This window comes from Anguilla rostrata, chromosome 1 (assembly GCF_018555375.3).
Source record: "Anguilla rostrata isolate EN2019 chromosome 1, ASM1855537v3, whole genome shotgun sequence".
In the NCBI taxonomy this organism is placed as follows: domain Eukaryota; kingdom Metazoa; phylum Chordata; class Actinopteri; order Anguilliformes; family Anguillidae; genus Anguilla; species Anguilla rostrata.
The window spans coordinates 18,470,542-18,487,682 of NC_057933.1; the positions used below are offsets into that span (position 1 = coordinate 18,470,542).

The 17,141-nt window shown below is 42.5% G+C and overlaps 1 protein-coding gene across 1 annotated transcript; it reads right to left on the reverse strand.

Moving 5' to 3' along the window:
• Positions 1–733: 733 nt before the first annotated feature.
• Positions 734–11,889, reverse strand: zfyve1 (zinc finger, FYVE domain containing 1). Its single transcript, XM_064327170.1, has 11 exons — positions 10,337–11,889; positions 9,369–9,873; positions 8,738–8,952; positions 7,469–7,575; positions 7,228–7,336; positions 6,747–6,844; positions 5,361–5,478; positions 4,263–4,433; positions 3,901–4,081; positions 3,695–3,811; positions 734–3,241 (listed from the first exon to the last, which is right to left on the reverse strand). The coding sequence occupies exons 1-11, from the start codon at positions 10,823–10,825 to the stop codon at positions 3,009–3,011; spliced, it is 2,343 nt and encodes a 780-aa protein (XP_064183240.1). The 5' UTR covers positions 10,826–11,889; the 3' UTR covers positions 734–3,008.
• Positions 11,890–17,141: the final 5,252 nt, after the last annotated feature.

Here is a 17,141-nt window from a genome sequence, read left to right on the forward strand (position 1 = left end):
TATCAAGAAACGGCTTGCCTTTTTATTCATTTTTGCCAATCAAACATAGCATGTGCAACTAAAATTACCAACACTATGTATTTAAAGATTTTCAACCTTTGACTTCCACTTTCCTAAAAATAGTTGTGGGTGGGACTGGGAATGAGCAAAGGTTTAGGCTGATCAATGAATGCTGACTGGATTTCAACCCTGGCAGAGAAAAAATAAACACAGAATACACAAAATAATACATGGGAAATCAAACCAAGCCGGACGCTCCTGTAGCAGGAAGAGTCATGCGGCGGCTAACGGTGCACTGGTGCTGTGGGGAAGTGCTATGCCCATGGTGTGGAAGGCAGGTTAGGTCTTTTTCAGGACATCACCCCTCAATGTGCACATACCTGTAGGATCAGAACTACCCGTTCACCACTGACATATTGAGAACGCATTTGCCACATCATGTGAAATGTGGAATCCTCATGTAACCCCCCAAAACATCCACAGATGTGCATCTGCTCAGTTATTAGGGGGCACTCAAGTTCATAGTTGTAGCAGTAGTTCACCCATTATGAAATAAAAAGTAGATAAAAATGTTCTTCATCAGCAGTTAGAAATATGCAATATCTCATATTATCGTGAATAGTATGTATCTCTAATAAATGCATTTCTGGCACTGAAATAAACTCGAGCGAGTTTAAGAAATAAAACTGTGAACAGGCCTGACTTGCAGTACACAACCCACAGACAAACGGTATTGAAATGTTCAGGAGTTTAATATATCAGCATACATGATACAGAAATGATAAAAGTGTCCTATGCTCTGTGAATCATCCCTTCTCGTTTCTCAGTCTTTTCACAAAATCAGTCCGTGTGTAAATTCATTTTTCGTTTGGTATAACATCTGCACCGTGAGTACAGGCACAACGTCTCCTTAACACCTGCGAACTCACAAACCTATCGAGGCAAACAAAACTCAAACAGGGTGCACGTGGTGACCAGGGTGCACTGTGCCAGGTTGGATGTTAAACAGCTACCTTGAAGGACGGTACATAGGTTTCATAAAATCGCGTGCAATCCGAAGCCAGTGGAAGGTTAACCCGTTGAATAAGGACGGACAGTCCACAGCAATCCTGGCACGAGTCAGATAATATGCTTCGACTGCACTATCCGTAGTGACCACATCACTCTTCGTTCAAAGTAACCCATACACTGACTGCCGTTTAAAAAAGAAAAAAAAAAGACTAGCTTGAATGAAACTCCCAGTTTCTGTACCATTCCCACTAAAATACACAATAATACAGACTATATGAAAGCAGCGTCCTCGGCTGCTCTTGCGATTCACTCACTTCATGAATTACATGCTTGATCACTCGGGATCACAGCTTAGTAATGAGAACGATCATGGCAATGGAATGAATCTATAGGCTAACAGCAAGGGAGTACCCTCCCTTCTCCAGTTCCAGAGGATTGGAAATGAATGCACAACTAATGCAGTCTGATGGAAGGGCATGAGAGACTCTTGAGCATACTGGCATTCACATGGGACTAGTTCTCCCGCAGTCACCTGCATTCCACCTTTATTTTACCAGGTATCGTAATCTAGGTAGCCGCCTACCCTTCAATTCCTTTTTGCCTATAAGATAATTATTTGAGGGAAAAGAGACAAGGGTTTCAACCTGCAACTTTCATTATGTGAGATTCCCGAAGTAGTTCTCTGGGACAATGTCAGGAAACTTTCTTGACTGGGACATTCACACAGCATTAACATTTTCGAGGTGGGCTAAAAAGTCGATACATAATTCAGGGACTTCACTTAAACTCAAGTGGTTCTTCTGTGACCCCTGGAGCCCGGTTCCACCAAATAAAATGAGTCTGTGGTGCTGAGGCATGGGGTCCCACTTAAGCTGTTTTTTACATGCTACTTTTCAATGCCACTGAAAAGATTAGTTGTTACTGCTGCTCTCGTCAAGGTTACTGGAAACTGGGCCCCTTTGACAATGGAATTGCAAGGGAAATACTTTGTGAGTCATATTACTTTAAAATATTTTGGAGATGTTCTTGGCAGTGAACTGCACACACCAAAGAGTTTTGAAAGTAGGCTTACAATGTAAGTCAGTGATCAGGCCAGACACTGCCATGAAAAGACTTTAAAGTAACTTACATCAAACAAGTGAGCTGGACAGAAAGATAGTAATCTAAATGGAACAGTCAATTCACTATTCATTTGAAAAGTACTTTTAAAAATGTAGCAATTTTCCACAAATTGGTGGATACTTTCAAGGATTTCCAAGGACCATGGGAACAGTACAATTCTAGAATATTTGGTGAAGATATTGTGTATATCCCATTAGGTATCATATTGGCCAAAGCAATTGTAAAATAACCAAGAGATATTTGGCCAGTCTAGTAATTCTATATCTGCACATACATGTTCACTGGATCTCATTGCATCCCCACAATCCATTAACAACTGTCTCAGCAGCTCACTGGAGTGACTTGAATATACTGCACTAATCCTGTACTGACACTTCCCAGTTCCTATACATGACATCAATACAGAGCACAAACAACTTGTTTCAATGGTTGGTGGTAATCACAAACCATATGGCAAAATCCCTGCGTGGTGTGGACTAACCAAGTATATGCCTGACTTACTAGTTTTTATGAAAACGTCAGGTTCCACAATAAAAATTCATAAAAACTCCTTCAATAAAAAAATGGCAGTAAGGAAAGCTTACAGGTGGAAAAAGGACTATGAATAGGGGTGGGAAAGGTGGAGATCTCTTAACCACTCACTCAGTTATGCTACTTTCTTTTTCTCTGTGCTGGAGCAGGCAGACAGACAAATGGGGCGGGGCTTCTTCTCACTCTACAGAGCCCACAGCCTAAAAGTGGTGAACAGTGAAATTCTATGTGTACAGAGGACCGCCTCCGCTACACACTGGGCTTAACCATTCTAGCTACGGGGATGGGGGGAGGGACAGGGATCACTCCAGTGTTCCACGTGGAGAAATAAGGGGCCAGCCCTGCTAGAGGTCCCCTGGTTTCTGGTTGCAGCTAGCACAGACACGCACGGGGTGGTCCCAGCCTCTGGAGGGGACGGGACGGCGCTCGGGGGAGCATTCGTCGCACACGCCCTGTCCGCAGGCACGGCAGTGGTGTTTAGACAGCTTGGCAGTGAACTCGCGCTGGCAGTGGTGGCAGGACAGGATGTCCTGGTCGGGCACCCAGTAGGCGGGGCGGGCAGCGTCCTTAACCAGGCCTAAAGGGCACATGCAGTGAGTGATCGAGTGAGTGACAGCCCAACCAACCTATTACTAGCTTACTAGCTGTCACTGCACAGCCCACCTACAGGTGATATAATATTGTATTGCCTTTCATTAAATTCAAATCCACTTTAAAGTAATATTAAAAGTACAGTTAACCTTGTTCTTCAAGATTTTACAAAGCGATAAACCAGGATAATCAGAAAATGTTCTGTGGATCTGTAAACAAATCAATATCTCATACAAACCCCAGAATATTAATATTGTTTGTTCAATAAATATTGTTCTGAATTTATATTACCACCAGGGGGGAGTATTTTTAAAAACCTGTATAAACCTACCTTAGCCAACAGGTGGCAGTATTTCTTTGCCTCTAAAAGCTTTGTAGGTAATCAACCAATCCACCACAGCAGCTGTGTACCTAATGGGTCAGGGACATAAGGACTCACCAAATGGGATGTCTATGGCTGTGGCCACAGCTCCCAGCGTGTTCTGCACAGCCTCTCCAACCTTCCTGGCTATCAGCGTCCCACCTTCCTCATCCTCCAAATCCGCATCCAGCAGCTCTGTATAGAAAAACCACAGTGAAACGCGCTGTGCGGACGCGGTGAGAAAGCGCTGGCAGGCCCGCCGCTGTTGACCAGAGGGGTCATACCTGGCCTGAGGCCCCTCTGCTCGAAGCAGACGTCGCACACCCGCACGGGGGCCAGGCCCCAGCCTCTCTCCGGGACGGGCCGGGTCTTGGAGGAGCAGTTGTCGCAGAAGCCCTCCCCGCAGGCGCGGCAGTGGTGCTTGGTATCGTTGTCCTGGAAGATCTCGGAGCACCTGTGGCACGCCTGATGGGTGCAAGGCAGACAGGAAGTGGTCGTTAAGCCCCACCCCTGGGAGCACTTCCAGGACCGAGCCTTATCAGTTGTTACGAGCCGCGAGGCTACGCCGCGAGAGACTCAGCCGCTGAACCCGAGCAAAGGGCAGTAAACAACCCGCAGAAGTGTCGACTCGGCTGTTCCCGCTCACCAGGATGAGGGAGTTGGGTTTCCAGTAGGCCGGTGCGATCTGGTCCGTGAGCCAGGAGGTGACAGCTTTAGCGGGCTTGACGCTGAGCTCGGAGACGGACTGCGCCATGAAGCTGACCCCGTCCAGCAGCCGCTGCGCCGCGTTGCTGTTGTCCTTCAGGAAGCCGTCCGACTGCAGGAGAGATTGCAGACCTTAAGGTGACACTTATGACCCTCAGCGTTTAGGGCTAAATACATAAACTGAATCTACTGGGACTAGACTTTACGCATTCTTTTAACAGACACCTCTGAAAATAGAAAATAACACTGTAGGTTCCTGTAACTGCCTGCAGTCATGTCAGCCACTGTAACACGCATAGTTAGATATCAGCCTTGGTTACACTGAACTGGTGGTGTTAAGTCTTTCTTCAAAACAAGAAATACAACAACTACATTGCAAAGAATGAGCACATAAACCTTCGCAACAGTTTATGTGCAGAACCTATTACTCGATGAAAAGAAAATATATTTATATTTATTAGATCATGGAAGTTATCAGCTGACATTCATATTTTACAAATACTTTGCCTTCATGCAAATGGATTTGAATGAAGTAAATTGAAATAAATCAAGTAAAAATTCACAAGAATTTTTGCAAGAAAGAGTACCCACATTCACACTCACTCTGGGTCCATTCCAACACAAACAAAATAAAGCAGATTTTGGCAGTGAAGCTTATTTTTATTTACTCAATTGACAGACTTCATCAGACCCTTTATAGCACAAATTCAATGAATATAAACAGGAAACTCAATGATAGTGAAGGGATACACCTTAGGCAGAACTATTAGCCATTTTCAAACTTCACCTCCAATAATTCCATATCTAACTCTCTCCCTCCCTCTCTAAGTAATCACACACACATGCTGACACATACCACACACACACACACACAGACACACGCACGCACACACACATGCACGCTTGCACATACACACACACCCCCACACACACACACACACACATTGAATGCAAAAGTACCTTACCTACCTTACGTAACTATATCACAATATAACAGAAATGGGGCAGGACTGGGAGTGTGTAGCACAGCCTCTCTTACCCCTGGCCATATGTGCTGGATCTCGGTGCGGACCACGGTGTCTACAGGGTCCTGGTTCCCGTACCAGTACTGCCGGCTCCGGTAAATCACGCCGCAGTTAGGACACTCGATCACATACCTGCACACACACACCTGGATTCAGTTACAGAACTGACGGGCTCACGACTCTCAAACTCAACATTTTATGCTTTTGCAGCTTGTACTTAAAAGAGTAACTTCATTACACAATTTCAGAAATGGTTTTCTGCATGTTTAGGATACCAGGAGGAATCTGAACTGAAATGGTATCCCCTTGTTTTAATAACAAACAAAATGTGCTATAATTCTAAATGACTTCTTTGAAAACGTCTAAATTATTTCTTTGAAAAAGCATACCAAGGCAAATAATCACACCCTTCCTTAAAAGATGCTACTGAGCAACTGATGTAAATGCATAGGTAGACACTCCTCACTCTTGGCTATCTTGTGGTCACAATCTCTTCTTGGTAATCTAAACTAGTTTGCGTCTCACTGTGTGACATTTGAATTTATTATTACTTGATTAAAAAACTAGCCTTGAAGCACCGTTGCAGTATAGTGGTTAGGGAACAGGGTTTGTAACCCAGAGGGTCCATGTTGAATTCCTTGATAGGGCCCTGGTGCTGTACCCTTAAACATGTACAGTGCCCTCCATAGTGTTTGGGACAAAGACATATTTTTCCAGATTTGGCTCTGTACACTACAATTTTACATTTGTAATCAAACAATTCACATTTGGTTAAATTGCAGAATCTCACCTTTATTAAAGGGTGTTTTTTATACATTCTGGTTTCACCATGTGCAATGTATAAAAAGTGTTCTGATTTTTACACAGTGAAACCAAAACGTATAAAAATGCTGAGAATCTGCACTATGTTACAAATGTAAATGTAAAATGCCGTAACAGGCAGAAACGATGCAGTCAGGTCACTTATTCTAATAAGCACCGACAGAAATCATGTAAGGAATACCCTTAGTTTCATTTAAAAATTGAAATTAAATTTAATTGATAAAATGTTTATGGCAGCCATCTATCCTGCATTTCAACTAAGATTATAGAAGTATCAATTCATTAGTAATGAATACATCAGGGAGAAGATCGTGGTTTGCTGTCAGTACACGATCTTTATGTGAAAAGAAGAGAAATCCCAACTTTCAATACTTAGGGCTATTTAACTATACTATAAGGAACAACACATTAAATGTTAGATCTCCATTAAAGTTGAATTGAATCTGAATTTAAATTTCATTCATTTGTGAGGGTAGAATTGAGCACAAATCTGTACGGCATATGAGGGTTAAAATTAGAGGCAAGGGTCATATTCCAACCCTGACCTCTGCCAACTCCTGTGTGTCAGTGCTACTCACCCGGACCAGGCATATCTGGCCAGGCCTAGCCACGGCGAGTCAGAGGAAGCGGACGTCTTGGGCACCACGATCACCTCCTTCCCTCCCTCATAGCACGCCTGTGGGACCAGCAGGGACACTCAGTTCTGAGCTTGTGACACAAGTACCTCCTGCACCACTTTCATATTACATGTACCTCCATCCAGCACTTACATAGCAATTTGTTATCTTGGTGTTGTAGCTTGTTGTCATGCCTCCTAATTTGACTTAACATTACTCTCTGACCTAGCCTATGCTTACTGTGTGAACTGGACTTAATGTGTTCATGGCCATGAATAACTAGTAGTCCCAATGACCTTCGGTATGCACTTATAGTACGTCGCTTTGGATAAAAGCGTATGTCAAATAAATGTAATGTAATGCAAGGCAATGATCACAGAGCAGGGGGAGGGTCAGATGGCTCCGCTCAGCTGACTGAGGGGCAGCCGCCCACGCAGCTCACCTTGCAGGTGTAGACGCGGTTGTCGTAGTGGACCGAGTAGCGGCAGCGGTGCTTGGCCTCATGGCACACGTCCTCCCGCAGGTGGTTCATGCTGTTCCGGCAGCCGGAGCTGGGTTTCCAAAAAAAAAAAGGACGCCGAACGTGAGAACCGAGGTCCGCGAGGCGAGGGCCGAGCGCTCGGGGGAAACGCCCTAGCGTCGGGCGCGCCGCGGAGGACGCTCCTCACGAGCGGGACACCTACCCGCAGCTGAGGCAGAGGCTGGAACAGGTGAAGTACTCGTCCGGGAAGAAGGAGCTGTGGGCCAGGTGCTCGTCCGGGATGTCCCCGCTGAAGCGATCGCTCAGGGCCTGAACAGAGCAGCGTCAAAACACCCGGCACTGCGTTACTACCCGAGTACAGGAGAGCCCCCAATCCACAGAGACACAGCTGCAGCAGCGGGGTTGCTAACATCAAAACAAAGAGCTACTGCTATAGGTCTGCCTACACAACAGTATTGCATAACCAGCACAAAATAAAAAAAATGTGATATAAGGTAAGGATTGTAGACACACTTTGCATGTGACAAAATGGACAATATACCATACATTTTCAAGTTACAATTATTACAGTCCAGTGCAACCTGCTTTAAAGAATAGAATATTTCATGCATGATTTTAATCATATGTGTAGTGTATTCACAGAAGTGGAGAAAATTCAAATGAGGAAAGAGTGGAATTGTGTAAAGAAAACCTTAATAAATCACAGAAATGCTTTATGCTGCATCTGAACTGACTAAATTTGCATCCATTCAACTGAAATATAAATTTAACTGAATTGAGATAAAATTAACAATTGAGGTCTTATTTTCTCCTTAATTGTTTTAAAGAATGAAGGTAATTAGGTAGAATAAAAGAAGAGGATACACATATCAGATTTCAAACTAAAGGGCCTTTAATGAGCTAATTTATTGTGCTAAATAGAAAAGGAAAAAGACACACACGCAGGCAGACAGACGCACACACCTATACACACACACACACACAGACAAACAGGCAGACAGACAGACGCACACACACACACAGGCAGGCAGACAGACGCGCACACACACGCACACACACACACACAGACAGACAGACAGACAGACAGATGCATACACCTATACACACACTTATACACACACACACACACACACACACACACACACAGACAGACAGATGCACACACTTATACACACACACACACACACACAGACGCACACACCTATACACACACTTATGCACACACCCACACAGACAGACAGACGCACACATCTATACACACACACACACACACACACAGATGCACACACCTATACACACACTTATGCACACACACACACAGACAGACAGACGCACACACCTATACACACACACACACACACACACACACCTATACACACACTTATGCACACACACACACAGACAGACAGACACACACACCTATACACACACTTAAACACACACTCACACACAGTCTCATGCATGCATCTACCTGCAGGGCTTTGAAGATGACTCGAGAGGAACGTGGCGAGCGCGTGGTGTTGTTGTCCAGCTGTTGCTCCACGCTGCGCAGCAGGCCACTGAAGTCCGTTGGCGGGTTGTAGGTGCGTGTGCCGCGGTACTGAATGGAACTGAAGGCCTCTGGGAACCGGCCCAGCTTCCGGAAGCGTTCCTGCAGCAGCCGTTCCACCGGCTCAGAGGGCTTGTCTACGGTAAGGAGTGGCGTTAAGTGAAGATGAGTGTTAGTCATATTATACCATTGAGGTATAATGAATTGTAGCACTGGTGACACTTTGCTTTGAGGGTCAGGATAGTCCTTGGTTTTGTGTTTCAATCTTACATGCGTGAAGTCTTTAACTGGATGAGACATCAGATCACCAAGGATACAATGCCTAATCTAGCTTAGTGTTAGCTTAAAACAGGATTGTTTAAAATCCTGACCCTGGAGGTCCGCAATCCAGCAGGCTAAATTAGTTAGACAGCCGGTTAAAAAGAAAAGCCTCTGTTCACACTAAGCAAAGCCCAAGTGCACATATCCAGTGTATCCGAACGTAGCTAGGCTTTTCCATGAGTTGCAACCGTCTGAAAACATTTTCATGCCACACAGAGCCCGTCCCACTGACCTGAGCCGAGAAGCTTGGTGTGGACGGTCTCGTGGAAGATGATAACGGCCGGTCCCAGAGAGGACAGAGGCACGTCCAGTCCACAGCGGGCGGTGGTGGCCTTCAGCTCCTTGGTGAAGTGCTTCAGGTAAGCCTCTGAGGCGTCCCCGAGGAACTTGAAGAGGTCATCGTGCAGACGGTCAGCATGGGTGCGGTAGATTACCAGGTCAGAGATGGCCAGCACCTTCAGCAGCAGCCGGGTGCGTTGGCCCTGGTTGGAGCTTGCCCCCAGCAGCCCCTCCGTGTCGATGACCACCACCATGTGGACGGGGTCCAAAGCCGCCCACACCCCCACTGTGCAAGACTCCTGAGTAGGGGAAGTCTTGAACACCTCCCTGCCCAGGAAGAATGTGTGGTTGAGAGTGTGGGACTTACCCTCCCCCGTGTTCCCAAAAATGGACACCACCTTGAGGAGCTGTTCAGGATTGCAGTCCAATTTCTTGACAAATATTTCTTCGTCCTTCACCTAAGCAGGGATCACAAGAACACACTATTGTGAAAGTCGTCTATTTAAGAAGTCATCAGAGTAGTACATGATTAGAAAGCCAAACAAGTTCAAATTTAAAGCTTGGGGGACGCCATGAGGTGTAGACTACAGAATGCCTGACTCTCAACCCATATACCACTTCCCCCTTGTGGCTGGGGGATCAATTCCACACCACAGCACTGTCTGTCATGGGATACCATCCCTAACAATAACCCTCTCTGCTTAACTCTTCCTGAATAAAGTGTAAAAAATATATATAAAGATACTGTCTGCTTTTCTTTCAGAAAAAAGTTTAAAGCTTGGTCAGGAAAATATTTAATAAATCATGCATATTATATTACTATTCTGCACATTACATGGTGACAAGAAAAGAGAACACCTGAATTGGAAAATCTATATTACCGAACAGATGACTAACCATACCCAGACCATACCCACACACCTGCATCTCTTCATTCTCGTCCACAAGGAGAAAACTGCAGACCTTCTCCAGAACTCTGGCCTTCCACGCCTCGGCTTCATCCACACCAGCACCAGAACTTGCCTCTACAGGTTTGGGTGGCGGGTAGTTGGTGAGAGGGTGCTTTCTTTTGTTCACTCCACTGTGGGTGCGTTTCTGACAGTCTAAGCAGAGGTTTATCTTGCAGCCCTGGCAGCGCACCACCGCCCGTTGCCGACCACCAATCACAGGGCTACCGTTAGCTCCCTTACAGGAGTCACAAAAGGGCACGTGCCCCGGTCCAATTCGAATACGCTCGTGGTTTGCCAAGCGCTCCTGGCGATGGAGTTCCAACTCACAGCGAACGCACTGCAAGCTTCCGCACTCATCACATTCAAATACGGCCTCCTCGGAGCCCCCACAGGCATAGCTCTCTTGACAAACTAAATTGGTGTTAACTCCCTTTTCTGAAGACGGACCCTGGCCACTCATGTTTCGCACTTTATGATTCTGTACAGACAGTATTTTAATACTAAGATATTATGTATCCGCTATATTTACGCTTATATTCAATATTAGGCTACTATATATAGGAGTTAATGTACATGCGATATACTACGGTATACATATAAATATATGATTTATATATTTAGATGATCGCATGCATGATCCCTTTCCTCTGACTTATCAGTAAGGTAGAATGGTGTTGTGCATTTAGAACTTAGCAGTTCTTAACTATTTACTGTAACATTTACACTGTACTTACCCCCACCGTTTGTTTACAAATAAAATAATAACAAATGTACATCTATTTTTTAAATTATGGCACAGTGCAAAATGCTGTTCTTTCAATCACTAAGTGCAATTGAGTTGAACGGATAATATCAATGTCCAAGTTTTGTACCTAAACATAGAAAATTACAGCTAACGTAAAACAGTTTCTGAAATGTCAAAATAAAGAACGAAGTAACATTGCTTTGCTAAACCTCTTGGTTGCTTAACTACCCATCGTTTTTAATGCAACCGAATGTGCTATGTTCTTACAGAAATACATATGAAATATTATCGCTGTGACATACCCATCAGAATTTCCCTGAAACATTTAGGTTAGCTACTCGATGCGACGAAACGCATACAAATGACAATTAAAATATTTAATATTCAAAACCTGTGTTATTTACATGCAGCAAAACAACTGAATCGTGTCTATTTGCCACAACCCGGTTAACGTTGAAGACAGAATCGTTGTTTTTTCAAGTATTATCTGTAAAAGACACGAGAAAATCAGATGTTTACCCAACAACAAAAACACAGTCGCCTGGTACAAGATAGTGACTCAGTAATCCTAGCTTGTTAGCTAGCTAGCAGTTTCTTCTCAAAATATAACCACGGTTTTTTCCTACCAATAAACTGTATCACCCGTTTTAAGAGTTAAAAAATTAGAGCGTTGTATTAAAGTGCTTTCTTAAATATTAAAGGCATTGTTTTGTTAAAGGTTCCCCTCCCTGTTAGAGCTCTCTGAATGTTGTTGCCAGGTCAGATCAGCTGATCAGATTATTTTCAGTCACAGGCCATAGGTCATGGAGGAGTGATCATGTACTCTTGCATTCTGGGAATTGAAGTATTCCATATTGTTTCGTTTTTCGTTTTCAACGTGGTCTGCTAGGGCTGTTTTCGTGTACAACGGTATCTGGCACATGAGTAGGTATTCTTCGGTAGTGTAATACGTTCACAAATTAATTCGAAAAAAATCGCCTTTACGTTAAGGATGTTGTATTGTAGCCAGCTAACGTGCTAATTCGCATAGTTAGGCCTAGGTCAGTAGACTAGGCTTAGTTCTTAGTTGAGGATGTAATTACACATTGAATAGAATGCTTAAAACGTATGAATGCAAAATGACTTTGGATATTTATGTTTTTTTTTTATGAGAAGTTCCAAAAGTTTTTTTTTTTTTTTTTTTTGACGACCCACTTAAGTGGTATGGACGATGGACCACAATTCTCGGTATTTGATGCAATAGCATAGGCTACGTGAAAAATCTATCTCTTTAAAAACAACGTTATTGACACGCATTCCTGAAATCCACGTGATGCCCTGGACATTGAAGGGTATTTTGTTTGACAGTTATATCGTGTAGTTTTTGTAGCTATTTTTATAAAGATTTTTTGTTGTTGTTGCCAAATAAGTGATAGACACCGTGTTCAAAAAGGTCAGCAAATATTTACTTGTGAATAATTCTCGATAAATAGGCTAAAACAATACCCATATGTGGGTATTTTCGTCTGAAACGATATCACCATAGTTATGGGGTTGTGTACATTGTAAATACATTTAAATCCACTAAATTAAAAATCTAATATATATATATATATATATATATATATATATATATATATATATATAACAAATGTATGAATTAATACAGTTTAATAATTATCACTTTTCAGATTTTTTTCTTATGACATATATTTTATACATTTTTGTTTGTTTTCAGTATCCTTCACGTCTTTTAACAGAATGTTTATGTTTATACACTTTGTTGTACGTCGCTCTGGATAAGAGCGTCTGCCAAATGCCTGTAATGTAATGTAATGTAATGTTGGCTTCGACCTTTCTAGCAGGAAATATTTATTTTAACCAACAGAGGGCATCATACACCAGAAGTGTCATTGGTTTTGGAACTGCAAGCCCTTTTCAAGCAATATAAACCTTTTTTTTTTAGCAAGTTGCCAACATTCTGCCTTAGCTGAAAAAAACATCATTATCTTGACCACTTCCAGAGGTTTTAAGCATTACGTCATATTTCAGTGCTTCCCATGATAGTGCATATCACCTGTGTTATAGTATATTTTGAATCCCCAAAAGTATTTCTGCGCAATTAGCTAAATGTATGTTCTTGCAATAAGACGTGATCTACAGTTATTTCAGGTATACCATAGAAGTTTCTGAATGAATTTGTGCTAATGAATGATAAATATTAATCCACATTATTTAGTTTTGTTCACTGTTATCAACTGTTATCTGCCAAGAAAGATTCTGGCTACGATTTACTGTATTTGCCTTTGTTAGCAGTGCTAGTCATCCTTATATATAAAAAGAAATTCACTGTTAATATTCTCTATTAATGAGTCTCTATTAATTATATCCCTAATGTCATATGACTTCACAAGAAAAACTGATAGCCACTGATTATGGTTACATTTTTTTTAAATGTCAAAAAGGACAATAGAAAAACCAATGTGTTTCGACCAGCAGGTAGTGAAAAGATGACAGTCAAATTATTGAGGGTTCATGAGGAAAACCTTGTTTTATGAGTCAGAGGTTACCTTTTACCTGAGTGGCTACTTTAGAGAAGTTAGGACGTGATCGCTTTGAGACTTTGCTTGAGTCATGGTGTGAGAGTACTGCCTGCATGAGTAATGTATGGGTCTTAGGCAATCTGTTCACGGCTGTTTTGTAGTGAAAAGCCTATATGATAACAGTCCTTACACATTTAGTAGACATGATTGTATTTTGTAATAAAACCTCTCATTAAGTCAAATGTGTCATGGACTGAGTTTCACAGCAGTGTTGATTGAAGACAAAATGAATTTACTGAGCAGCCCTTAGTTTATTTAAATATGAATCTTGGACCTTTCTGAACAATGCACTTATTTCTATGATGCATAAATAATGTTGTACATTATAAAAAGTGGCAATGAGAGAATACAAAGCATCTATACGTTTGCTTTCAATGTCGTTTGCATTAAAATAACCAATTTTTTATATCTGTCTGATTAATATTTCCTCACACCTGGAAAACGTGCTTACCTTCAGTTTATTTTTATCCTGCCTTAAGCAGTAAATGCATAAGCAGTTCTGTTGCAGTTGCTTCCTCATTTATTATCAAAGCACTTCCTTGTTATTGTATTTTCAGATTGACAGCACAGTCTGTTTATCTTATTCAGATCTGCAATGCTAATTTAAAGAAGTATATGTATAAGCATGCTTTGATTTTATATATTCTACTGTTAAGTGTGATATAGAGAATGAGACTAGGCCTAAGAAAAGCCTTAATCGTAGGTCAGAACTCATAAACCCCATAATTTCCCAGTTTCTGTGTCTTGGCGACCATTTGCATCTCCCAGCATGTGAAGCTCTGCTCTGAAGGCTTATCAAAACACCAGAGGGGTGAAATTTCACAGGGCAGTTTTGAGCTGCCCATCAGGGCGGTGCGAAAAGTCCCCCAGCGGGATAATGATTCCACCCCGGGGTGTGAAACGGCCAGGAACTGGGCCAGAGGCGCCAGCACGGGAGTGTCCTGCTCCACACCTCGTCCCCTCTGAACAATCGCAGTAAACCCCCTCTCCTCATCCTGCTAAATAACGGACACTGAATTGTTTTTCTCTGGAACGTGTTCGTTTATAGTGCTAATTCATTCTTGTTTGTTCCTTTTCATATAAAAAGGTTCAGTATGATTACACCATCCTTACCTGTTTTTTTACCCACTTTAATGCTTACTACTAATCAGACCCCTCTGTGCCATCTATGATGTTGATCCTCATGAGTAACACAAAACACTAGTTTAATATGTCATGTTTAATATAAAATAATAATAATAATAATAATGTGAATTGTTTTTACTATATTTCCATCACCATATTTTGCTTTTGCATGAGTTTTTCATGACTATTCTTACTTAGTTCTTATTTTTCAGGTGACTTGGTGGTTTTTTGTGTGTATGTGAGTGATGCTTTCTTATGTTAAATAGCCCTGATTTGGGTGGATTGATGGACTGGGGTGCTCTGTCTCCTCAGGTGGGGGTGGGGGCATCCTGCTGAGCCTCTTCATCAGAAACACACCCTCCACTCTGTTTCTCAGCTCCAGGGGAAGGAGGGAAGAGGAGGTTTGCCTACAGTGCACAGGCATCCATGGGCAGTGTGATTTGTTGTGACATTCACAAGTCTTGCAAACATGAAGCAAGCACATGCTGGAGACAACATGGGGACCCAAGTAACTCTCAAATGCAACTTAATGAAATTGGTGCACCAATGGCACTAGACACTGTACATGAAGATCTCATAGTATTGTAGTGTCCTAGCTAATTCAAGAAAAAGCATGGATGGCATGAAAAAAGTAATTATGCATTTTCAATACCTTCTGTTGTTCTAACAAAAGTTCATTTTCTTTATTTTTTGAACTAATTTTATTTAGTATCAAAATAATACATTGATCACATACAATACAAGCTCATTTTCATTTAAATGTGTAATAATGATTTGATTTAGGAGGCTCCCTGATTTGACTGACAGTCATTCACGTTGACTGTCATTTGAATGAAAAGTGGACTGCATTTGAATTGCCCCAACTACGCCTGCAGCAGAACTCTTGAAACGGAGTCCTGAAATGCCTTGAAATAGTGAAGCAATACTGAAGCTCCTGTTATAGGCGGTTGCATTTCGGTTAGCGCTCTGGCACGAGGATTGTCTTCCTCACAACGGCACATGCAGTGTTTAGAGGAAAGCATTGTTTCACACTGACAGCTGCTCTTTCTCTTTCTCTCTGCTTCGGAAGTCACCTGAGCCAACCTTTGGCAGCTGCTCTCTTTCTCCTTTCTCTTTATTTGCCATTGAAAACATGCGCCGGCCCTGGCTGGTTTGTTATTCCCAACGCCTCTCTTTGTCTATTGTGAGTGCGAACTCGGTCCTGGCTTGGCTGTGGCTTCACTATTGTCCCCCGCAGTGTGGCAGAAGCTTACCGCGGCGTGGAGTGCGATATCTTGTGACCATGCACTTGTGAAATCTCACCCAAAAGAGATCATTTTTCATTCTATTCAAATGCCATACCTGTTGGTTTATGCACCTGTGACTGCGGGGAGGTGTATTCAGTACAGGAAGCAGAAGTGTCCTGGGTTCTGAAAATTTTTGAATGGCCTTCCATTTTACATCAGTGGTGTGACCATTGAAAGCAGAAAATGGATGTTATATGAGCCCCTATAGTATTAGAAATATTGATACCATCATTATTTGACACCCTTTGACTTTGTAAGAATTGTGTTTCTTGGTGACATTAACAGGTTACTAGCTGTGTCTTTGGTAACATAGCAAAAGGCAGCAAATGCAGTTTTGCGCTAAAATGCTTCTGCATTAGGATTTGTACCTTTCCGAGCACATGTGTAAAGACCAGAAGAGGAAGTAAGAAAGTTCAAGCTGAATTGGCTCTGTGTTAACCTCTTCACCAGGTAATGATAGCCTTTGCATGTTTAACTAGATTTTAAATCAGCCATAATAGTTACCAAAGGGGCAGCAGTAGTAAAGGATAGAGGACGAGTATTACTTTTAATCTGCCCTTTTGTGTCTGGACCCCAAAGGCCAGATTAGCTGGAGGTCATTTTCGATGTATCTTGTGCCCTAGCAGGAGCTCTCTGTGGTGACCAATGGGGTAATTCCTGTTGAAAAGATCTGCTCATCACAGAGCTGATTTCTCATTAAGGTTAAACTGTGATTGATGACATCACCGCTAATGGAAGCGTTTTCCATGTTGACCGTGCATCCTTTTATGGAACGTGTCCGTTTTTAAAAATCATCCTTCCACTGACCCACACTGATCTTCTGGTGACAATTAACATCCGTGTCTTTCACAAACAAGACAAGAGACAAGTCACCCTCACTGTCACATTTACCTTTTGTTCCTGCTTGAATAGACATTAGCAGGCTGTTAGTTAGAAGCCAGAGACACTGGTTTGAGACAGCACATCACAGTGAAGTCCTGTAATCATTTGCATTAGGACCTGTCTTGCCACTGTGGAAAGAGGACCTTTACTCAACCG